We start from the raw sequence: 21,593 nt of genomic DNA, 5'->3' as shown, positions 1-21,593 counted from the left end.
TGACCTGCCTCAGCCCAGCTTCTCCTCTGCTGTCCAGGGACCACTGAGACTCTGGGGCCCTCACTGACATCAGGTTTATGTCTCTCAGATTCTCCCTCTCTAGTGAGACTTTTACTCAGTAGGCAGCATGATCTGCCTTAAATTGAACCTGACCTTTACCTTCTTTGGCTCAAGTCTCTCCTGGGGCTCCCACCATCCTCAGGATCAAGCCCAGCTCATCAGGGCCCTGGCCCTCTCCAGCCATGCTCCCTGATGTCCAGCTGCATCAACCTTCTTGCCGTTAAACCATCCAGCAGACACACGCTCTTTCTTTCCTCTGAGCCTTTGCACATGCAGTTCCGCCTGCCTGCACATCCTTTCCTATTTGCCTTGTTAACCTCTGCTTGTCCTCTAGCACTCAACTCAGGCATCTTCTCCTCCAGGAAGCCTTCTCTGATCCCACTTCTGTACTGCCCCTGGGTAGGCTGGGACCCACTCTTCCTTCTTTTGTAAGAGCCCTCATCCCTGCCCTCAAGTGTGAGTCTGTATGTCAGTCCCCGCGTGACACCAAGACTCCTCTTCTTATCTCAGTCCTCAATACCAAACCTGACCCAGAAGGACCCCAGGTAAATACTCTGTGGAATGAAGGACTTTAAGTAGAATGTTCCCATAAGTATTTTGGTTGAGAACACTTGCTCTGGCTCTAGTGTGGGGGATGGATTTAAGGGACTTGAGAGGAAGCAGGAGGCGAGGGGAGAGTCTGCTGCAGGTTCAAAGAGACATGACTCTGAGCTGGGTAGTGGCTTGGGAATGGAGAGCAGGGGGCAGTTGTGAGAGATGTGGGAGCTGATTCACCCATTGGATAGGAGAGATGAGAAGAGGGAGGCAGGTAGGATAGTTTGTGGATGAGCTGCAGGGGACTGGATGGATGGTTGTTTCATTTATGGAGTAGTTGTGGAGAGGATAAGTTCCGATTGGGACTGGGTGCCTTTGGCAACTTCAGGGACACCCAAGGCGGACCTCCAGGAGGCCTTTGGATATCTGGGGTCTGGAGCTCAAGAGAGTGGGGGCTGGAGAGTCAGGAGGCCATGAGCACAGAGGAGGAGTTTTGTGCAGAAGAAAAGAAAGGCTGAGGGCAATTCTTTCATCAGGGCCATGGAGGGAGGCAGGGAGAGGCCAAGGTAGCCCCATCTGTGGGTGAGAAGCTGGGAGTCGGGAGTCAGCAGGATGAATTTGCAGCATTGCTCACTGACCAGCAATGCAGGGACCAGCGCCACCTTGTGGCTGCCAGATAACAAGATTGTTTCAGGCCAAGTGGCTGGGCGGGGTCCACAAGAAGGGGTTTGGCTGAGGGTCACCAAGGCCAGCCCCCTGCTGCCATGAAGCCCCAGTCTTTATCAACTGAGTCACCAGGACGCGTGGTTGCTGTTGCCTCCTGCCACCCTAGATCTCTGTTCCTTCCTGGGGTGACTGGCAGCTCAGAACCAGAGCCTAAAGTTCCAGTGTGAGGGCTGGAAGATGAGAAACACCACTGGTTATTGTAGATTCTGAACCAAGGGGCCAGGAGGGAACAGGTCAGTTTCAGAATGCTGCGTGATCTTGACTAAGACGCTCAACCTCTTTGGCCCTTGATTTCCTAGCAACTGTAACCTCCTAATCTGGAGACTTGCAGGCCGCCCCCTCTCTTTTCTTCACTTGACCTTTCCTGGGCCCCCTTTAGTGACCCCACATGCACACTCCAGAGTCCTAGCCCCTGCAAGCTTCTCTTCTCTCCAGGCCAGGCAGTTTCCACAAATACAATTAAGTGGAGGCAGCATGAGGGATGAAGAACCCAGGACAATTAATCATCAGGGAGTGACATTTGGTGAAAAATCAGGGGCTTAATTAAGCAGGAAGAGCCAGAGGCCGGTGGGGAGGGTGGTATGTGCGGTGAGGGCAGAGAGAAACTCATCCTTCCTACAGCTCAGTTCCCCTGTCTCAGTTCCTACTTCCCTTCCCCCCATCACACAGGCACCCTTTGCCTCCTTGACATTCTCCCTGTTGGAGACTCAACCCTTCTCAGGTCTTTAGGAAGATTCAGGTGTCTTAGTTAGGAGGATGGGCTCTGGTGCCAACTGCCTGTGTTCAAATCCTGGCTCTACCACTTATAAGCCATGGAACCTTGGACAGTTGACTTAACCTTTCCATATTTTAGTTTCTCTACCTGAAAATGGAAATGATGATAATATTTAATCCATGGGATCATTGGGAATTCCAAGTTCATCTATGTAAGTTGCTTGGACTGTGTGTGGCACATAGTGATGTCCAATAAACTGTAATTATGACGATGATCTCTGGAGTTCCCCTCTGTGCTTAACACTGAAAGTTGTTCCAGAATGGTTTTCTGAGGATGCTGATGTTTAGGATTTTACTCTCCTGCATCCTAGTTCTCCCTGAGAGGCTCAGAGAGGTTTGGTCACTTGCCCAAGGTCAAGTAATAACTGGCAGAATTGGACCCAGACAGACTAGCTCTGAGCCCTGGCTTTACCTGCTCTGGGGGACCCCGAAGGTGCCTTTCCCATATCTACCAGCAGGAGGCACCAGAGGCCAAACTGTAGCTGTCTGCCCCTCCACATGGGAGGGTCAGAGTCAACACTTTTATTTGTGCCCTCCTCATGTCCACCCTGCAGCAGGTCAGTTTGTTCAGATCCTTGCAGATGAGCAGGCTTAAGCTGCTGTGTGTATCCCCAGGCTGGGGCCTCCTCCTCTGATCCAGGGACTAAGAAGTGGGATTGTCTCCTTTTTTCAGAGAGGCTGTGATCTCCGGGAAGCGGCTGGGCTGCAATGGACTGGGCCCCTCGGACCTGCCTGGGAAGCCCTTGGCCAGGCTGGCAGCTCCGCTGGCTTCTGACACCCAAGGTAAGGGCTGGGAGCTGGGCATGGGCAGGGGGGACTGTGGCCCCTGCTCCCCAGATCTCATCTGTCTTCTATCCCTGTCTCCATCTCTCTGTCTCCTTCTTCCTCTTGCTCTGTGTCTTTAGCAATCCCACCATCTAATTCTCTCTTTATTGTGCTACTAACCTCTCTGAGCCTCAATTTCCTGATCTTTAAAATGGGAACAACAGAACCTACCTTGAGGGGGTGTTGCTTGTGCCAGTGGCTAGACGGGCTGTAGGTGTTGTCATGCCCTCTCTGTCACTGTCTATTTTTCTTTCTCTTCCTCTCCATGCCCCCTGCCCGCCATGTCTCTCTGCCTCGTGTCTCAGTCTCTCTAGGTCTCTGTCCTCTGTCTCGATGTGGAAAGTGCACAAGACTGGGAGTCAGGAGACCTGACTTGCTGTGTGATCTTGGGCAAGTCACTTCCCCTTTCTGGACCTCAGTTTCCCAATCTGTAGAATAGGGGTGCTCAGCCTTACCTGCTTCCCTCCCTCCCAGGGTTGCTGGGAGGATCATGAGAAAGATGTCAAGTGAGGGGTCCTTGTTATGGTCATTTTTATCACTGCCTCAGTACCCATGTCTCTGTCTCTCTGGGTCTCTGGGTCTCTCTGTGTCTCTGTCCTGGCCTCTCTCTGTCTGTGTCTTTGTCTCCCTCCCTGGGTCCCAGCTCAGTATCTCTGAGCCTCGCTGGCTCCGCAGGACCACCTCATTGCCCTCTCCCCCTCAGTGCTGGTCATACCGCTGGTGGACAAGGAGGCCGGGGCTGTGGCAGCTGTCATCTTGGTAAGAGCAGTTGTGGGTGGGATGGGGGAGAGGAGAGCAGCTGGGAGCATGGATGGAGTCTGGTGTGTGTGTGTGTGTGTGTGTGTGTGTGTGTGTGTGTGTGTGTGTGTACGCTGAGAGCAGCAAGCTGGGCTGGAGTTGGGGGAAACGGTGTCTGGGAGGGGTCGGGGAGGAGCCCTCCACCCCACCTTGAATGGGAAGGACAAAGTTGCTGGTCCAGTCAGCAACTTGCGGCGGGATGTACAAGCCCGATCTGGACTCTCATCCCCCATGGAGCCCTTGGCACAGCCCTGGCTTGCTTTCTCTTTGGCATCCTCCAGGGTGGCTTGGGGGCAGTGTCCTGAGAAGGCATGAGTACACTGAGTTGGGAAAGGACTGAGACACTGAAGGGGGATGGGCAGATATGACACTGACCGAGACAGTGTGGAAAAGCCAATCAGAGATTGGGGTGGTTGGAGCTAGGGGGCTTGAGGAGAGGACTTCCACGGGGAGTCCTGAGAGGGCATCCATCCCCAGCCAGACCTACGTCCGAGGTTGGGACAGACCCCAGGCAACAGGGCAGGCTTCCTGTGGCCGGTGACGGAAAGACGGGGGCCTGAGCTGGAAGCGAGATGCGCTGCTGGGGGTAGTTGGGCGGGCAACCCGGGCCAGGGCGCCCCTTGCTCTCTGCTGCCCCCTCGCGGAGCTCCCCGCTTTCGGCTCCCCAGGCGGAGGGGTTAGCGGAGTTTAGCTGCGTTGGCGGACTTCTGCGGCTCTTCTAGTCCCTCCTCCCCTGTGGAGGAGGGCGCTCAAAATCTTTGTCCTGTCCTAAGAACCGAAGGGTTAGCGCGGCCAGATCGCCATTATTGGGGATCGGCTTCCGCGGAGGCGGCCGCCACTTCTGTAGGGGCGCGGACAGATAAATGAGGAGGTCTTGGTGCTCCCGCCTGGGGAACTCCTGCCGAGCTCATTAAAACGCCATTAAAGGTTTCCGAGGCGCCTGACCTTTCTGGAGCTGCTGGCGGGGGAGGGCGGTGGGCGTGAGGGGAGGCCGCAGGGAGAGGAGAGGAAAGAAAGGGGTACTTGGCTTGGTCTCATCCGCGCCCCATCTGCCTTACTGAGGGGGACGCGGCCGCCTTGGTTTCTCCCGCAAGCTGCTCCTCCACCCCAGCTTCTGTTCCTCTCAAGGAACGGATCTGCTGTCGGCACCGAGTTCTCAGAGGCGCTTCTTTCCCTCCTTTAGTCCCAATCTGTACCAGAGCTGATCCCTTGCGGAAGTGGTGGATAGGTGGCAGTGGCTTGGTAGCCTACCTGTGTTGGAAAAGGGTTTGGGGTGCCAGGGTCCTGAGAAGAACTTCCTGCGTTGGGGCTCTGAGGGCCGGGTCAGTGGGGAAGCAGCTCCTGCAATGGGAAGACGCTTGGAAGGTTGTTGTCTTGTGGGCAGGAGGATGGTTGCCATGACCATTGTCCACAGTGGCTCCGGTCCGGCCAGGAGTCCAGGCTTCAGGCTCCTTCTGGGGGTAGGAAAGGCGAGAGCGAGAGAGCGAGAGAGCGAGAGAGAGCGGGGGGGGGGGGGGGGGGAGTGGGAGTGTGTGTTGGGAAGGGGGTAGGTCAGATCACTTAAATTTATCCCACCCTAGACAAATTCTGCTCTGGGCCCTGCCCCAGGCCAGGTGCTGGGGCAGAGAGAGGAATCAGACCCATTTCTGCCTTCTGGAAGCTCAGTCTGGGGGAAGACAGGGTCACCCTCAGACCACCACTAGCCAAATGAAATAAATGCTGCCAGCAGAAGCACTATTGGAGCTGGAGCTCTAAGGGGTGCCTCACAGTGGAGGCAGCTTTTAAGTGGGGGCTTTGGGGCATGGAAGAGGGGGTGAACAGGTAGAGAAGAAGGGAAAAGATATTCTAGGCAGAAAGAACAGCACAAGCAGAGGCAGGGTAGTGGGGTGCTGGGGGGAGAGTGTGATCCTGGCAAGGCTGAGGAGTGGGGTACGTGCTCGTGAGCAAGATGCTACCTGTAGCTTTGATGTGGGGAGAGGTTCCCTATAACCATCCCCTCACCTCCTCAAATACCCTGGGCAGTGAAGAGCCTTTGAAAGGTGTTTGGATTATTTATGGTCTGCCTCTCCTCGAAGCCTACTCATGTAGAAATGCTCTTCTGTGGGACACCCCCTCTCCAATGCATACGCATCTGAGAGACCCCGTCCTGCTGCTCCACTCCCGTGCTCCTGGGGTCAAGGAGTCTCACATTCTCTGAGAGTCCATGCAGGTGGCCCCAGACCTCCAGCTGCTACCAGATCCTGAGGGCTGAGGATCTAGAGGGTAATGGGGTTGGGTGCCACAGGGCAGATCTGGTGGGAGGGTTGACTCACCAACTCCTTCCTCAACTAGCCCCATTCCCCTCTTTGAGTCTCTGCTTTTGTATTCATCATCCCTCCATCCTCCACTCATCCATCCATCAACTGAAGGCATATTTCTTGAGCACTGCCAGGCACTGGGCATTGGCGCTGTGAACACAGCAGCAGTGACTAAGACAGACCAGACAGGCCCTGCTTCCACAGACCACACGGTCTGGAGGGGTGGGGGAGCTGGACATCAAACGAGTGAGCAAATTAAGGAGGGAATTGCAAGTGATGGCAAGTGCTAGCAAGGAAACCAGGGGGTCCTGCAAGGACTATTGGGACCTGATGGAGACAGGGTCAGCGGAGGGCTCTCTGAGGAATAAGCTGTCCAGTGCAGGGCTGCCTGGCTGAGCTCTGGGCCTCTGCAGCTCGCAGCTTGAGGTGCCTTGATTGCAGATTCTTTGTGTGGAAAGAGTCTTTGGCTCTGTTCTTCAGTTCTGGGATGATAAGTCCCTTTGAGGAGCAGGCAGCCCTTGGTCTCTGGCATTTGATTTGTGATTTGCGCTCACTCTTCCCCTGAGCTGCGCCAGCTACAGCAGCTCCTTCCATGGGGATGGTGTGTCCCTGAGACTAGCCACGTTGAACTTGGTGAGGGTGAGGGGGTGGGGGCTGTGCTGGGCTTTCAACCTTCTCTGCAGCCCCAGCGCCTACACTTGAGTGCTCACACTGGGCCCCAGACCTCCTCCCTGGTTAGCAAGAGTAGGTTCAAGTGTGTGTTCCTGTTAGTGAGCGAAGAGCCCTGTGTGTGTACTGGTGATCATGTTGGTGAGGGGCAGAAGTGTGTGCATGGTTCTGAGGTCTGTGAACTCAGATATCCTGTGTACAGGTATGAATGTGCACATGTGAATGTGTGGATGGTAGACATGTGAGTGTTGGTGTGTGGATGTCTGAGTCTGTGACTCCACTGTGTGTGTGTGTGTGTGTGTGTGTGTGTGTGTGCAGGTGTGCACATGCCTAAGTATCTCTATGGGACAGTGAATTATGAGTGTGTGTGTGTTGAGGGGCGCTGAGGGTCTCTATGAGAGTGTGTAGTGTGTTTATGCACATGCTGGGTGGGGATGGGCCGAGGCAGCCCAGGAGCGTGTGCAGGGAGGGGCAGGTCCAGTGGGTGGAGGAGGGCTCCATGATTCCTTCCTCCCCTCCACATCCTGAGGCCCTCATTCAGTCTCCTAGCTCTGTCCTAGGACCAGGCTCTTTTGCCAGCCCAGGAACTGGTTGCCCCCACAGCTCTAGAGGGGTCCCAACCTTCCCTTTTCCTGAGATATGAGTCAGGTGGAAGGAACAAGAACGATGTCCTCCCCCATCTGCTAACATGGTTCTGTACACCATACGCAAATGAACCATGCCCCAGCCTCTTTCGACAACCTGTCCTATGGGAATCATAGATGGAGCCTCACCCAGAGCTTAATCTTCAACACCATCCTAGTTGGCTGAGGCCTCTTCCAGGATGTCCTGCCTCCAGTCTTGCTCCCTCCATTTCACCTTGCCTCATAGACCATGGTCTGCAGATGCTAAAGTCTGCCATGGATCCCCAGTACAATCAAGCAAAAGTCCGATTCCTTAGGCTTGCACTCAAGGCCCTCCCCCTGTGGTACCATGGACGCCACCCCTGCCCAGGTCCTCATCTCCCCATACCACCTACTACCCAGCACTGCCAGGACAGCCTCCTGCCTGCAATGTCCCCTCCAGACTCTGCTTGTCTTCCTTAGGCTTTAGTGCCAGTTCTGGAAGCCTCCCCCTCTGAGCTCCCACAGCCTTTACGTTCCCACCCACCCAGTCTGCCCTCTGCTTCTTCCCAGGTATGAAGTTCTGCAGCCCCACCCATGACATCCCGCACTCCATCCCACCCCAGCCAGACTGAGAGCTTCTTGAGAACCTGCTGGCCTCCTCCTCTCCATCTGCTCCTGGCAGGGGACCTAGAGCAGAGGCAGACAGGGGCTGCTGAGTGGGGAAGGAGCATGAAGGAGGGGACCCCAGTGCAAGCACTGTGGGGAGCCCTGCAGGTGGTGAGCAGCTCTAAGTAGGAGCCAGAAGCTAGTGACGAAGGTGGGAGCCTTGCTGGTGGGGCCTGCAGTGGGGCCCCTCTCTCTTCCATTATCCTTGCCAAGCACCCAAGCAAGGCTGAGGGAAGGGATTTCACGAAGTATGAAAGATGGGCTGAGGGGATTCCAGGTGACTGATACCGGGAAGTTGGAGAGGGACAGGATGATGGGGATGGTAGTGAGAATGGATCCAGATAGGGAAAGGTCAGGGCGGAGAAGGTGAAGGAGTGGGTGGTACTGTCCCAACTCTGCCACTTTCTGCTCTGTGACTTGGGCAAGTCACTCAACCTTTCTGGGCCTTGATTCACCTGCAAGGTGAAGGCTTGCCTTACAGGTTGGTGAGAATCACATGTAAGGCAAGGCACTTCATTCATTCATTCATTCATTCATCCATCCATTCTCCCAAATTCTTTAGGCAGAGCAGATACATCATAAATCTTGGACCTCTTCCTCTACCCCAGCTTTGGGGTGGCTCAAATCCCAGCTCAGAAAGGATGGGGCTGAGAGGCTGAGACCAATACCATTGATTCCATAATCAGGGCCTGAAGGGCTGAGTGGACTGAGAGATGGAGAGGGGTCCAAGATTACCTTCCTTCCCTCACTATACATCTGGATTGTGCTGTTGTTGGGACAGTGACTGAAAAGGCAGAGATCAGAAAATATCCACTTCTTTAAATTAGCCCTAGAAGGCTTCCTGGAGGAGGGGATTTTCCCAGAGTCATCTGCTTGGTCAGAGGGTAGGCTTATCATTGAGGCCCACAGACTGGAGTGTGTATGTGTTGGTGAGGACAGGTGTGTGCCGGGCATGGGGAGGGCACTCCGGCAGAGACAAGAGACTAGGGAATGTCACAGCTTGTCCCCCTCCCACTTTCCTCCAGGTGCACTGTGGCCAGCTGAGTGACAGTGAAGAGCGGAGCCTGCAAGCCATGGAGAAGCATGTGAGTGGGAGTAGGGCTAGGGCAAAATGTGGGCTGCTGAAGACCCTCCTCCCAACTGATGGGAAAAGGATCTGGCCAAGGAGCTGGACAGGCCTGGGTTCCAGTCCACCACTTTGGACTGTGTGACCCTGAGCAAGTCACTTAACCTCTCTGAACCTCAGTTTCACATCTGAAAATGAAAATAAGGATGGCACTGACCTACTTAGGGTACTGGTGAAATGAGGCCAATCAAATACCTTGTTAATACTTAGGAAGGACTATCTACATAATGATATTGTGATTCTTTCTTGAGATTTTATGATTTTGCGATTTTTAACAAGAACTTATGTCTCCCCATGGGTGCTAGAGACACAGAGAAATCTGATCCTGTCCTTTATTGTAAGGGTTTGAGGGCTGGGGTGGAGACAACCCTGTAACTTATCTGTTCATGGACCGAGGGACGCTCCAGAGGCAGTGGGAGCCCACAGGAGGGTGGAGCGCTGAGAGATGAGTTGTTTGGGACACTCAGGTGGGCTGGGAGGGTGGAGGTGGGGGTGATGGGTGCTGCAGGCAGAGGGAAAAGTCTCAAGCAAAGGCTAGGAGTCCCGAGGTAGTGAGCACGATAAAGGTGGGGCGTGTGGTTTGCTGACCGCTCGGCCCGCCCCAGACCCTGGTTGCCCTGAAAAGGGTGCAGGCCCTGCAGCAACGCGGGCTCAGCACGGCTCCGGAAGAGACCCAAAATCCTCCAGAGGGGGCGGCGGGAGACCAGAAGGGCGGGGTTGAGTACACAGACCAAGACCGAAAGATCCTTCAGCTGTGTGGTGAGGACCGGGCTTGGGTGGGACCTGGGGCGGGGCGGGGCCGAACCTGGATCGGGGGTAGAGGGCATGGGATGGGCGGGGCCTGAAGGTGGGGCGCGGCCAGAGGCGGGCCCCAGTAGCAATTAGCGGGAGATCAAGAGCCGGTTAGACGGGTGGAATTGGAGGCGGCGCACCCTTGGGGACGCTCTGTGGTCCCTCTCTGACCCGCGCCCCTCCATTGCAGGGGAACTCTACGACCTGGATGCCTCTTCCCTGCAGCTGAAAGTCCTCCAATACGTGAGTCCCCGTTCCCCTCCCCCCACAGTGTCCCTTCAGGGACCGACGCCCCCTTGAGCCCTCCATCCCAGATCAGACCACGATGTCCTACCCCTCTTCTCTTCTCCACCTATCTGAGGAGCCTCAGAAAGGCGGGAGGGTGGGGAGTGGGGGTGCTCCCAGGTCCGCGGTCAGCCCATCGCTGTGTTCCTTCTCAGCTGCAGCAGGAAACCCAGGCATCCCGCTGCTGCCTCCTGCTAGTATCCGAGGACAATCTCCAGCTTTCCTGTAAGGTGAGGGCCCCGGGGTAGGGCAAGGGACCTGGATCTCTTGAGAGGAAAAATCTTGCCCATCTTTTAACTGGTCCACATCGCTCTGCTCATCAGGTCATCGGAGATAAAGTGCTGGAGGAAGAGATCAGCTTTCCGGTGAGTCTTGTGTCCATTCCCTGTGTTGGAGTCTGCAGAAGCAGTTAAAGCCATGTAGGCACTCCTGGGTTCTGCCTAGAGAGACTGGGATCTGCTAGAATCTCTTGGAAGTTGATGGAATTATCTGGGACTTGGGATCTACTTAGAAAAGTTCTGAGAGACCACAACCTCGCACAATCAGGATCCATTAGGAGAACTCTCTCACAGTCTACAGAAAGGCTTACTTGGGGCCAATTCACTTCTGTTAAGAGTATTTCTGGATTGGATTGTCTTGGAATCTGTTAAGATCAGTGAGAATCCTTGGATTCTGCTTTTCTCTTCCCTGGTTAGGGAAGACCCTCAAGTCCTCCATAGAGGATTCTGGTCAAGAGCCTACTCCCCTCCCCTTACCCCACCCCCACTCCTCAGTATTAACCCCATCCATCATTTGGACTGGCTGAAGAGGTAGTTGAAACTTCCAGACTTGGCGAGGGGAAGGTCCGGAGATCACCTGATTTTGGGGAGAACTGGGCCCTGACTGGCTCTCCTCACTCCCCAGTTGACGACAGGACACCTGGGCCAGGTGGTGAAAAACAAGAAGTCTATCCAGCTGAAGGATCTCATCTCTGTAAGCCATGGCCTGGCTGGGCCAGGGGAGGAGACAGGAGGAGAGCCCACTGCCCAGTCCCCAGAGCCAGGGTCTCTGGGCCAGAGCAGCCTAGGAATGGGGGAGACAAGACCCCAGGACTTTCTCCCATCCCACCCCAATGTCATAGCACTCCTCACCCTGCATGAGTCCTTCAGCCCCTCCTGTTGCAGAGTGTGATGGGGGATGGGGGAGGGCAGCATACCTTCTCCCTCCTTCCCTCACTCACCTCTCCCTTGCTTCCCCTTTGCAGGAGGATGTGCAGCAGCTACAAAGCATGTTGGGCTGTGAGGTGCAGGCCATGCTCTGTGTCCCTGTCATCAGCCGGGCCACTGACAAGGTGGTGGCCTTGGCCTGCGCCTTCAACAAGCTCGGAGGAGACTTGTGAGTCTGGGCGGAGTGACGTGGCTCAGGAGACGGAGCTGAGAGGCTGGGCAGGGCTGGACTAGAGTAACAGTTCAAGAAGGCTACTGGAGAGAGGGTACTACTCCAGCAGTGGTGGGCTGAATGGTTTGTCTGTGCAAGAGACTGTCGGATTATGGGTGTGATAGACCCTTGCCCACTGCTCCATCACCCATTTTGGCTTATGTAAAATCATTTTAGAGTCCAAGCGAGATCCCCTTCTCTTTGCCCACTTCCTGCAGTTCAGATTATCTGCTTTTAGGCACTGGCCTTCCCCCAACTTGCCATCCACTGTTTTAGCATTTCTTCTGGGAACTGCCTGATGGAGGGGCAGTGAGCTCTGGGATGGGTGGACTCGCTGGGACCTACAGAGCATCACTGACACAGTGGACAATGGCTTGAGGGGATAGGCGTGGGGACTGGGCTAAGCTGAGGGTCTTTAGAGGCATTGATAGGGCAGCTGTGAGAATCATGTGAAACAGAGAGGCGGTCAGGACACAGAATCAGGTAAACAGGCTTAGTCAGGAAGCATATCTCAAGTACTGAGGTCAGATTTGGGGTCTAGAAGAGGTACCAGATTTCATGTCCTACACCAACTCATTAATTGGTAGCCGCTGCCTGAAGCATTGTATTAGTCTAATGAGAAACAATGCTGTGATTGATTAGCCGTATTTATCCTGCGTGTGGATTCAGGATGTGAATGCTGCCACACTTGGTCCAGCAGGCCTAGCAGTAGGGAGTAGCAGGTAGGTGAGGAGTTGTATTATAATTTCAGGATACAGAGAGATGCTAACAAGCTGCTTGGGCCCTGGGGCTGGTGGGATTTGGAGGCCTGGGACTCCTGCAGGAAGTGGAGACTGGAGATGTTGGGACTAGAGAGGTATCAGAAGTCCAGGGTTGGGGTCTGCAGGGATAGGGCAGAGATCTGGGAGTCAGAGGTCTGAGTAGCAAGACCTGCCAGCATGGAGCTCTGTTGGCAGTTGGATGGGCCTGGGGAAATGAAGACAGGGACAAGGCAGGGAGGATATGGGATCTGTGCCATTTGGAACATCCTAGTAGTGGGAGCATTTGTGCCATTCAGTAATCACTCATTGAGTACCTACTGTGCCTGGCCCTATGCTGGCCAGATGGTCTTGGGAAGGCCTCTGGGAAGGGGAATGTAGAGTAGGGGTGTCCTACAGGGGCTGTGACCTCTCCTCTGGCTGCTGGCTGTGGGACTGGGATCTGAGATAGTCCTGGACTTGGAGGAGAGGTGGTACCAGAAGGGAAATGAGATGGGGCCTTGGTGACAGTCCCAAGGCCAGGGCAGGGGTAAGTTCAGCTCTGGGTTCCCAAGACTTCAGGGAGTGAGTGCTGAACAATTGCATGAGCCTACATGGGGCTCAGCTAAGAAGAGGCGCTGCAGAGAAGCTGCCTGGAACCCAGAGAACAGGGACTCCAGAATCCCTTCAGCTGGGAGCATGATGGGGCTGGTAGCAAGGGCAGAGGGACAGTTAAGACATTTAGCAAACACTTTCCAAATATCGCCCCTGTACCAGACTCTGCATTGGACAAGGAGTGATACAGTCATGGTCCCTGCCTTCAAGACTTGGTGTTTATTTTTAGGGTATAGAGGGAGGAGGGTGGGAAAGGTATTCTAGGCAGAGTGAACAGTGTGGGAAAAAGCATGAAAGTGTGAAAGAGCCCGAGGTTTTCTCAGAATGATGAAGATCTTACTGTGGCTGAAGCTGAGAGACACCCATAGATGAGGGGAGAGAGGTGGGTGAGACCAGATAGAGGGGCCTCAGATGCCATGAGAAGGAAGGTGGGCAGATAGATACAGGGTGGTGGGGATTGGGGTCTAGACCCAAATCACTAGACAGCCAGCACAAGTGGGGGATCCCCTGGCAGAGAGGAGCACTGAGGGCATCCCCCAAATGGGGAGGGGCTAGGCAGGGAAATCGAGGGGCTGAGCAATGGTCAAGGTCTCTGAAGATTGTTCCATCTCCCGCAGTCCCCATGATCCCCACCTGGAAAGGCTGACCCGCATCCCCAGCCCAGGTCCCACCCCAGCTTGGTCCATCGAGTCCCACAAAACTCCCTGGTGACAAGTCATTTGGTAGCTGGATTGAATGACTCCTCGGGATCTGGGGCTGATGTTTTCAGACAAGAGCCAGTTCCATGAATCTTATGACCACAGCCCTGCCCATGACCACCGTAGGATTTGTGAAGGCTTTAAATCAGAGCCCACAGAGTCCAGGGAGGGTAGGACAGTGATGTGAGCTGGACAAGACAGTGTCACCAACCCTCCCTGAGACTGGAGGGGCTCCTGGAGAAGAGCAGGAGGTGACCCAGCTCTGGCCTGGGCAAGTCTCTAGTCTGAGGGAGGAGACTCAGCCTCCATTTGGGTGAATCCGAAGTCAGAGAAGGGAGACATGGCTCTGGCTTCAAGAAGAAATAGTCTGAAGGGGGAAAGACATTTTGGTCAGAGGAGGATTAGAGCCCTCCCCACAGAAGCCCCCGGGCTGAGGGGGAAGCGGCTCTAGCAGAGGGAAGGGAGGTTAGCTGGTGGACTTCTGAGTGGGCTTCCTGGAAGAATGGATGTATGGAGAAATGGGGAGAACAGCCTGTCGTCTGTTCCCTCTCCCGTGACCCCGTGGTTCCGCTTCCCCCAGATTCACAGACCAGGACGAGCATGTGATCCAGCACTGCTTCCATTACACCAGCACGGTGCTCACCAGCACCCTGGCCTTCCAGAAGGAGCAGAAACTCAAGGATGAGTGTCAGGTGAGTGCCCTGCCTTGTGCCCCTCTCGGGGACCAAGTCGCCCAGCTCTCAGCCCCAGAGAGTCAGCCACAAGGGAAAAGTCCTTGTGTTTTTGGATGGTTGGTGAGGAGATTACCTCGGGCCCTGGAGACTTCTTCAAGAGGGAGGTCAGTAGCTCCTTAGCACGGCGCGTCTGGCTGCAGGCACTGTACGCTATCGCCTTCTAGTGTTCAGATTGGGCACTACAGCACATCTGGGTGGCTAGAGCTGGGAGTGAATGCGCATCTGACATCTTGGGTTCCTATGCACTTTCACTGGGGCTATTCCTCCCACTCCTTCACTTAGTAGCCAAATGATATAATTAGACTCTGCCAGTCTCCAGCCCATCCAGAGAGCCCTAGGGGAGAAATGAGAAGACCCTGGGGCTGTTGGAGGCAGGGGCCTGCAGAGGGTGACTCCCTGTAACCTGAACCCCTATGATCTCCATTTTCTCCATTCCAGGCTCTTCTCCAAGTGGCAAAGAACCTCTTCACGCACCTGGGTGAGTGCACTGCCTTCCTCCATGCCTGGGTGTGAGGTGGGAGCAGGGGCAGGTATTTGGAAGAGGGGAGGTGGGTGGGCTTGGCACTCCAGCCTGGTCTTACCACTGCCCCCCACATTTCTTCCTCCCACAGATGATGTCTCTGTTCTGCTCCAGGAGATCATCACAGAGGCCAGAAACCTCAGCAATGCTGAGATGTGAGTGAATCCACCCCAGAGTGGGGTGAGAGAGGCCCTGGGCCTTAGTTTTCATCTCTCCTTTCTTCCCCTCTCTTTTCCCCTGTACTGCCTTCTTGTGGGACCCAGTCACATTTTGTGTGATCCTTTATTTCATGCCTATGTCCCTCACTAGACTGTAACATCCACTGACAGCAGGGGTGGGCCTTTTTGCTGGCCATGAATCCTCAATTCCTAACATACCTGGCACATAAGTAGATACTTCAAAGAAAAAAAAAAATTATTGGCCTGGACTAATGTCTGAAGTCAGCCATCCCTAAGGAGGGTCTCTCACCCTGGGTCACTGCCTCCAGGCCTCAGCAATCTAGGCCTTGCCCCAAGTTGTGGGATTTGGGGATGGTGGGAAAGGGGTGTCAGGGCCCCGTGGACCAAGGCCATCTCTCCACAGCTGCTCTGTGTTCCTGCTGGATCAGAACGAGCTGGTGGCCAAGGTGTTTGATGGGGGCGTGGTGGATGATGAGGTGAGGCTGGGCCGAGAGGAGGGAGGGTGTGGTTGCGGTCCTGGGGGCCAGGAATCCGCAGGAGGTGCTGAGGAGCAGGCCAGATGGTTGATGGTCTGCCCTGTGATGGGTGGCTAACTTCCTCTCTACTCCATTCCTGCCCCTGCAGAGCTATGAGATACGCATCCCAGCCGATCAGGGCATCGCGGGCCACGTGGCGACCACGGGCCAGATCCTGAACATCCCGGATGCCTACGCACATCCACTTTTCTACCGCGGCGTGGACGACAGCACCGGCTTCCGGACGCGGAACATCCTCTGCTTTCCCATCAAGAATGAGAACCAGGGTGCGGGATCCTGGCCGCTCTGGGCAGAGGGGCGGGACCAGGCCAGGGCAGAGCCTGAGCAGGATGGGGCAGAGCCGAGTGAAGGGTCTGCAAGCCTTTTCCAGCGCCCTTGTGTTCTGAAGCAGAAGGGACAGGGTTTCTCCGAGCATGGGACATCCCTTGAGGACAGCCTGGGAGGGCAGATCTCCGTCAGACACATCCACTGGCCCATCCTAGCCCCTCTTTGGTCCCCAGAGGTCATTGGTGTGGCTGAGCTGGTGAATAAGATCAACGGACCATGGTTCAGCAAGTTCGACGAGGACCTGGCCACAGCCTTCTCCATCTACTGCGGCATCAGCATTGCCCATGTGAGCAGGACAGGCCCATGGAGGAACCTCTGTTCTCCTCTTCACATTGGCTCTCCTTGCTCTGTCCAGTTGGGTCCCTGCTCCCACCTGGGACTCAGCCCAGCTGCTAGGTTGCTGTGCAGCCTTCAGTACCTACTGGTCACCTCTGGCCTCAGTTTCCCATCAGAAAATTGGGGACATACTTTCTTGTCCTGTCCAGTTGGCCTCTCAGGACTATGGGAAACCTCAGTTTTATTTCCCCTCTTCTCTGGAAGCAACCTCAACCCAAGCCAGCTTCTTTTTGGGAAATGTTGGTCTCAGTGTCCAGAGCTTGCAGCTCTGGCCTGGGAATCCAGTCCCAAGGTCCCTGACACTGTTCCCCCTCCTTGCTTCTCTTTTTCTGTTATGGGCCTCAGGCTCCATCACTGAAGACTGGGGCAGGCTCAGGAGGTCGTGCAAAGTGCCAGATCAAGTGCTAAGAGGCCCTGGGGAAGAGGAGCAAGGGGAGGTCTGCATGAAATTTGGAGGGGCTCCCTACTCTGGGCTGGTGCTTGAAGGCTCAGACAGGTGCCAGCATGGGACAGGAAGGGGGCTTTATCTGATCCCTTTGTCCCAGTCCTGGGCATTCTGAGATTTCACAGGCATCTTTCTTGAGCCCCATCTCTCTCCCCCTAGTCCCTCCTATACAAGAAAGTGAATGAGGCCCAGTATCGCAGCCACCTAGCCAACGAGATGATGATGTACCACATGAAGGTGAGCCCTGCACAGAGCATCTGCCCTCCTTCTCAGGGCCCCAGGGTCCCCTGCAGCCCACCTGTTCCTTCCCTGCCTCCCTGAATCCTCAGGGGCTCAGGACCAGGCTGTACTTTCTGATTGCCCTCTCTTGAAGGTAAGAAGATAGACCCAGAGCAATGCCTGCAGGTGGTCCCTATGTCCGGGGATGATTCCCAACCTGGGAATTACTGAAGGCTGGGGTGGAGGTCATCTTCTAATGCTCCGGTTCATCCACTATAGGTCTCTGATGATGAATACACCAAACTTCTTCATGATGGGATCCAACCTGTGGCTGCCATTGACTCCAACTTTGCCAGTTTCACCTACACCCCTCGCTCTCTGCCCGAGGATGACACTTCCATGGTGAGCTGGCCCACTCCCACTTAACTGAGGAGGTGGAGGGTGTACAGCCAGAGATTTAAGTTAGATGTGCATAGGAACTTCCTGGCAAGACAGAGTCATCAGGGAAGGCTGTAGTCTCCTCGGAGATGGAGCAGGTTTGTGGTCTGCCAACATGAGTTGCAGGGCCTGCCCAGGGGCCCGGGGCTGAACTGGTTAATTGCCAAGGGCTGCTCTAGAATCAAGATGGCCTCAGGCTTGGCACCTCCCTCCCTGTTTTTCTAAGATTTTGTGTGAGCTTGGTTCTAAGAGTTCTTAGCTCATATTTCTAAAAGTTCATGGCTCTGAAAATGGTTGGTCTATCATTTTATGACTATCCAGTTTAGATCTAAAGTTCTAAGACTCCCAGATTTTGGAGACTTCAAGAAGGGCCAAGGCAGGGATCCCATCTTGAAACTGACAATTCCTCTGATACCTCCTTTCTGCTTCTCCAGGCCATCCTGAGCATGCTGCAGGACATGAATTTCATCAATAACTACAAAATCGACTGCCCGACACTGGCCCGGTGTGTGCCCCTAGCCCTCCCCTCTGTATGATAGCAGCCCCATCTCTGCCTCCCTCTGTCCTTTAGTCTCACATCCATTGCCCCCCAAGTTCTGGGAAGGGCTCTGAGGACAACTAGGGGAGGCCCAGTCTTGTGGGTCTGGGGAGGATCTGTGAGTGAGAGGCAATTCACAGACACTGGGACCAGGAGTAAAGGAAAAGAATGGGGTGGGGTGGATCCAGGAGGGTTCCTAGTGGAGGAGAGCCTGAGGCCACTCTCCCCTCCCCCAGGTTCTGTTTGATGGTAAAGAAGGGCTACCGGGATCCTCCCTACCACAATTGGATGCACGCCTTTTCTGTCTCCCACTTCTGCTACCTGCTCTACAAGAACCTGGAGCTCACCAACTACCTCGAGTAAGTAGCTGCGCATCCCCTGACCTGGCAGCCACTGGGGCCTCCTTCCTTGGGATGGGGCAGCACCTCCTGTGTGGTGGGTGCTTTATATGCACTGTCCCCCTGGGATCTTCTTCAAAGCCCAGAAAGACGCAGGGCCTCTTTCCAGGAAGGGAGCCCAGGTGTCCTGTGCTCCTGTCCAGATGGCTCCTGGACATCTCATCCAGCCAGCACTCCTTTGGGGGCTGGGGAGGGAGCTGTGGCTGACCTTCAGGTCCTCTGTCTCCCAACCAGGGACATCGAGATCTTTGCCTTGTTTATTTCCTGCATGTGTCACGACCTGGACCACAGAGGCACTAACAACTCCTTCCAGGTGGCCTCGGTGAGACCTGCCCTCCTTGCAGTGGGCACCCTACCCGGGGTGTCTGGGAGTCTCACCCCTCCAGCCTGAGGAGAGGTGGGAGCTGGTGAGACTAGGAGCTGATTTAGAGCCAGAAGGAGGCTTGTCCAGGCTTTGGGAGATGGAGGAGTGCTGGGGGCGGGGGCGGTGGTGGGGAGGAGCAGGTCAACACTTAGCCTGATATGGTGGCACTTGCATCTGGATGTGAAGAGTGATGGAGTTTTCTTGGGCTTTTCCAGAAATCTGTGCTGGCTGCACTCTACAGCTCCGAGGGCTCTGTCATGGAGGTACCCCCATTCTGCCCAATGTCCCTGTCCCCGTCATCCCCTTAAGGCCAGTGACTTACAAAGTTAGACTGTGGCCCAGCTCCTCCCCTTCCCAAGCCCTGCTCTCCAGACAGGCTGTGAGAGCTGCAGCTACCCCCAGGGAACCTCTGGCTCTTGTTCCTGGAGAGGTGCAGGTGTGGATGGGGCTATGAGTCAGGCTGCAGGTTCTGCCTGAGCCCAAGTTTGCCAAGGGAGGGCTTGTATTAAGCACGTTTCTCTTTGCATGTCTGGGAACACCCTATATGCCTCCCTCCTTGGCCCAGCTCAGCACCAGCTCCACTCCTGTTACACTCAGCTTTGCCTTAGACTATTTGGTTTGGGTCTGTCTACCCACAGTGGGAGCTGCTAGTTTCCCAGTGGGACAAAATCGGAGACATCTCTGAGTTCCCTGCACTTGGCATAGGGCTTGTCACACCTCCAAGGTCGCCCCTCCCCACACTGCTGCCACAATGCCCCTTCAGAGACTGCTCCTGCTTGCACACCCCCAGAGACAAGGGGCTCACTTCCTCCCTTTTAGGAGGCCTGGTGGCAGCGCTGTGTCTGCCCTCCATGCCCTGGGCTAGGCCTGCTCCTCCTCTGAGTGATGGCCCTTCAGCGTCAGGAGACAGGAGCCTTGCCCTCGCCTCATCACTGACCCTCCTTGTCAGCAAACAAACGTTGACTGCATGAATTAGTGCCCAGGACTCCAACAGATCATTTCAGAATCATTCCAGCTTGAGAGGCCCTCAGAGCTTACCTCGTCGTGTCCCTCCATGTGACTGTTGAGCAATCTGAGGCGCAGAGCTGGCCAGACACTTGCCTGGGGTCACATAGAGGACTGAAACAGAGCCCAGAAAGGGAATTGGGACCCCCTGACTCCCCGGTTCTGCCTGCTCTGCTCACCTTGGGGGCCAGGGCTGGGTCGGGCCTGCTCCCACTCTTGGAGTCAGTGGTGAGGGCCCCGCCCCAGCCGGGCCCCCATCACTCCTCTCCCCACAGAGGCACCACTTCGCTCAGGCCATAGCCATCCTCAACACCCATGGTTGCAACATCTTTGACCACTTCTCCCGGAAGGTAATGGGGTCGGGGGTGGAAGTGAGGGAGTGGGAGCTGGGAGCTGTCCTGAGATGGGAGAAGGAGCCGAGGGGTGGAGGCTCCTTAGGTCTCGGGGAGTGGGTAGGGGTATCTGGCAGGAGGCCTTAACACTGCTGCTCCCCCTACCCTGCACCGGGCCCAGGATTATCAGCGCATGCTGGATCTGATGCGGGACATCATCTTGGCCACGGACTTGGCCCACCACCTCCGCATCTTCAAGGATCTCCAGAAGATGGCTGAAGGTGCCTGCTGTTAGCCTGGGCCTCATGGTTGGGGAGGGACCACCAAGAAGGGGATTCGCCTGGAGAGCATCCCCAGGGGTTCACGCCCACCCCCTCCATCATCAACCCACCAGGCAGACCAGACCAGCATCCTTGGCTCGCGTCCAGGGTGCTGAATTCCCTGGACCACTTTGGGGTGGGCCCTAGGGCCTTGCCCTTGGAGAGAGGGTGCCAGAAGCCTGGACCCCTCTACTTGACCCAGTCCTCTCCCCAACAGTGGGCTATGACCAAACCAACAAGCAGCACCACAGCCTCCTTCTCTGCCTCCTTATGACCTCATGTGACCTCTCTGACCAGACTAAGGGCTGGAAGACCACAAGGAAGATTGCAGTAAGTGCCATCTCCCTGAGAAGGTGCAGGCTACATACTCTGACTGGCTCTGTGTGGCTCCTGCAGCATGAACACCCTCCCTGTGCTGAGCTCAGCCTGGCTATATTTTGGGGAGACAGAAACCTAGATCTCCTCAGGGTGACGGAGAGATTCAGAGAAGGGCACGGACTTACTGAGGGGTCACAGCAATCAGTGGCTGGTGGAAGGTGGGCTGGAACCCAGCCACTCCTCCCCATCTGGGGTTATAACCCTGTCTGCTGGGGATGCAGAGCACAGGTCCTGAGGTTGCAATGCCTCAGCTTACCTCCTTGGAAGTGGGCTGTGGAGGAGGATATTTCCCAATCACAGGAGGTAATGAGAGTATTCGCCTTTCAGGAGCTGATCTACAAAGAGTTCTTCTCCCAGGGAGACTTGGTATGTCAGGAGTGACTTCGGCTGGGGGAGGGTTCCTGCCTTGGGTCTGGGAGGGACTGGGTTAGCCTGACCTGGGTGCCTGGTGGAGGAAGGAGAGGACCAGACCTGATGACTTGATGCCCGCAGGAGAAGGCCATGGGCAACAGGCCAATGGAGATGATGGACCGTGAGAAGGCCTACATCCCTGAGCTGCAGATCAGCTTCATGGAGCACATTGCAATGCCCATCTACAAGTGAGCGAGCACACAGAGGGTGGGGTGTGTGGGACGGGCCTGGCTGTGATCATCACAGCAGATACAGGTGTGGGGGTGGCCTGGCCCAGCTCCAGCTGATCCACCCCCTGCCTCTGGGCACAGCCATCTCCTGCTTTGCACCTCAATGGGCCCTTCACTTCATCCTTGGCCCCCTGTGGAAAGTGACCATCATGCTCTCCTTGCGCATCCAGTCCGATGCCTCACACTCTTGTGGAAGTTCTACCTGTGGTCCAGCCCTAACCTTTCTTGCTGTTGACCTCTAACCCTGCTCCCATGCACCT

At 55.5% G+C, this 21,593-nt stretch overlaps 1 protein-coding gene across 4 annotated transcripts in view; it reads left to right on the top strand.

Annotated features, from left to right (window-relative positions):
• PDE2A (phosphodiesterase 2A) overlaps nt 1-21,593 on the top strand; it is a 63,570-nt gene that overhangs the window by 40,557 nt on the left and 1,420 nt on the right. For 3 of the 4 annotated variants that reach the window (XM_074372576.1, XM_074372577.1, XM_074372578.1), the window contains 26 exons: nt 2,768-2,877; nt 3,623-3,678; nt 8,980-9,039; nt 9,686-9,839; nt 10,063-10,115; nt 10,313-10,387; nt 10,481-10,522; nt 11,061-11,129; nt 11,401-11,531; nt 14,204-14,315; nt 14,796-14,835; nt 14,969-15,032; nt 15,460-15,532; nt 15,681-15,858; nt 16,093-16,205; nt 16,860-16,937; nt 17,199-17,321; nt 17,792-17,862; nt 18,132-18,254; nt 18,528-18,615; nt 18,873-18,920; nt 19,938-20,012; nt 20,176-20,275; nt 20,532-20,644; nt 21,020-21,058; nt 21,185-21,291. In XM_074372576.1, coding sequence (XP_074228677.1) covers nt 2,768-2,877; nt 3,623-3,678; nt 8,980-9,039; nt 9,686-9,839; nt 10,063-10,115; nt 10,313-10,387; nt 10,481-10,522; nt 11,061-11,129; nt 11,401-11,531; nt 14,204-14,315; nt 14,796-14,835; nt 14,969-15,032; nt 15,460-15,532; nt 15,681-15,858; nt 16,093-16,205; nt 16,860-16,937; nt 17,199-17,321; nt 17,792-17,862; nt 18,132-18,254; nt 18,528-18,615; nt 18,873-18,920; nt 19,938-20,012; nt 20,176-20,275; nt 20,532-20,644; nt 21,020-21,058; nt 21,185-21,291 — 2,295 coding nt within the window. Of the gene's footprint in view, nt 1-2,767; nt 2,878-3,622; nt 3,679-7,879; nt 8,066-8,979; nt 9,040-9,685; nt 9,840-10,062; nt 10,116-10,312; nt 10,388-10,480; nt 10,523-11,060; nt 11,130-11,400; nt 11,532-14,203; nt 14,316-14,795; nt 14,836-14,968; nt 15,033-15,459; nt 15,533-15,680; nt 15,859-16,092; nt 16,206-16,859; nt 16,938-17,198; nt 17,322-17,791; nt 17,863-18,131; nt 18,255-18,527; nt 18,616-18,872; nt 18,921-19,937; nt 20,013-20,175; nt 20,276-20,531; nt 20,645-21,019; nt 21,059-21,184; nt 21,292-21,593 lie in introns of those variants that run through there. The other variant, XM_074372579.1, reaches the window with a different exon arrangement.

This window comes from Camelus bactrianus, chromosome 10, assembly GCF_048773025.1.
Source record: "Camelus bactrianus isolate YW-2024 breed Bactrian camel chromosome 10, ASM4877302v1, whole genome shotgun sequence".
Lineage (NCBI taxonomy): Eukaryota > Metazoa > Chordata > Mammalia > Artiodactyla > Camelidae > Camelus > Camelus bactrianus.
This window is presented reverse-complemented; position numbering and strand designations above follow the sequence as displayed.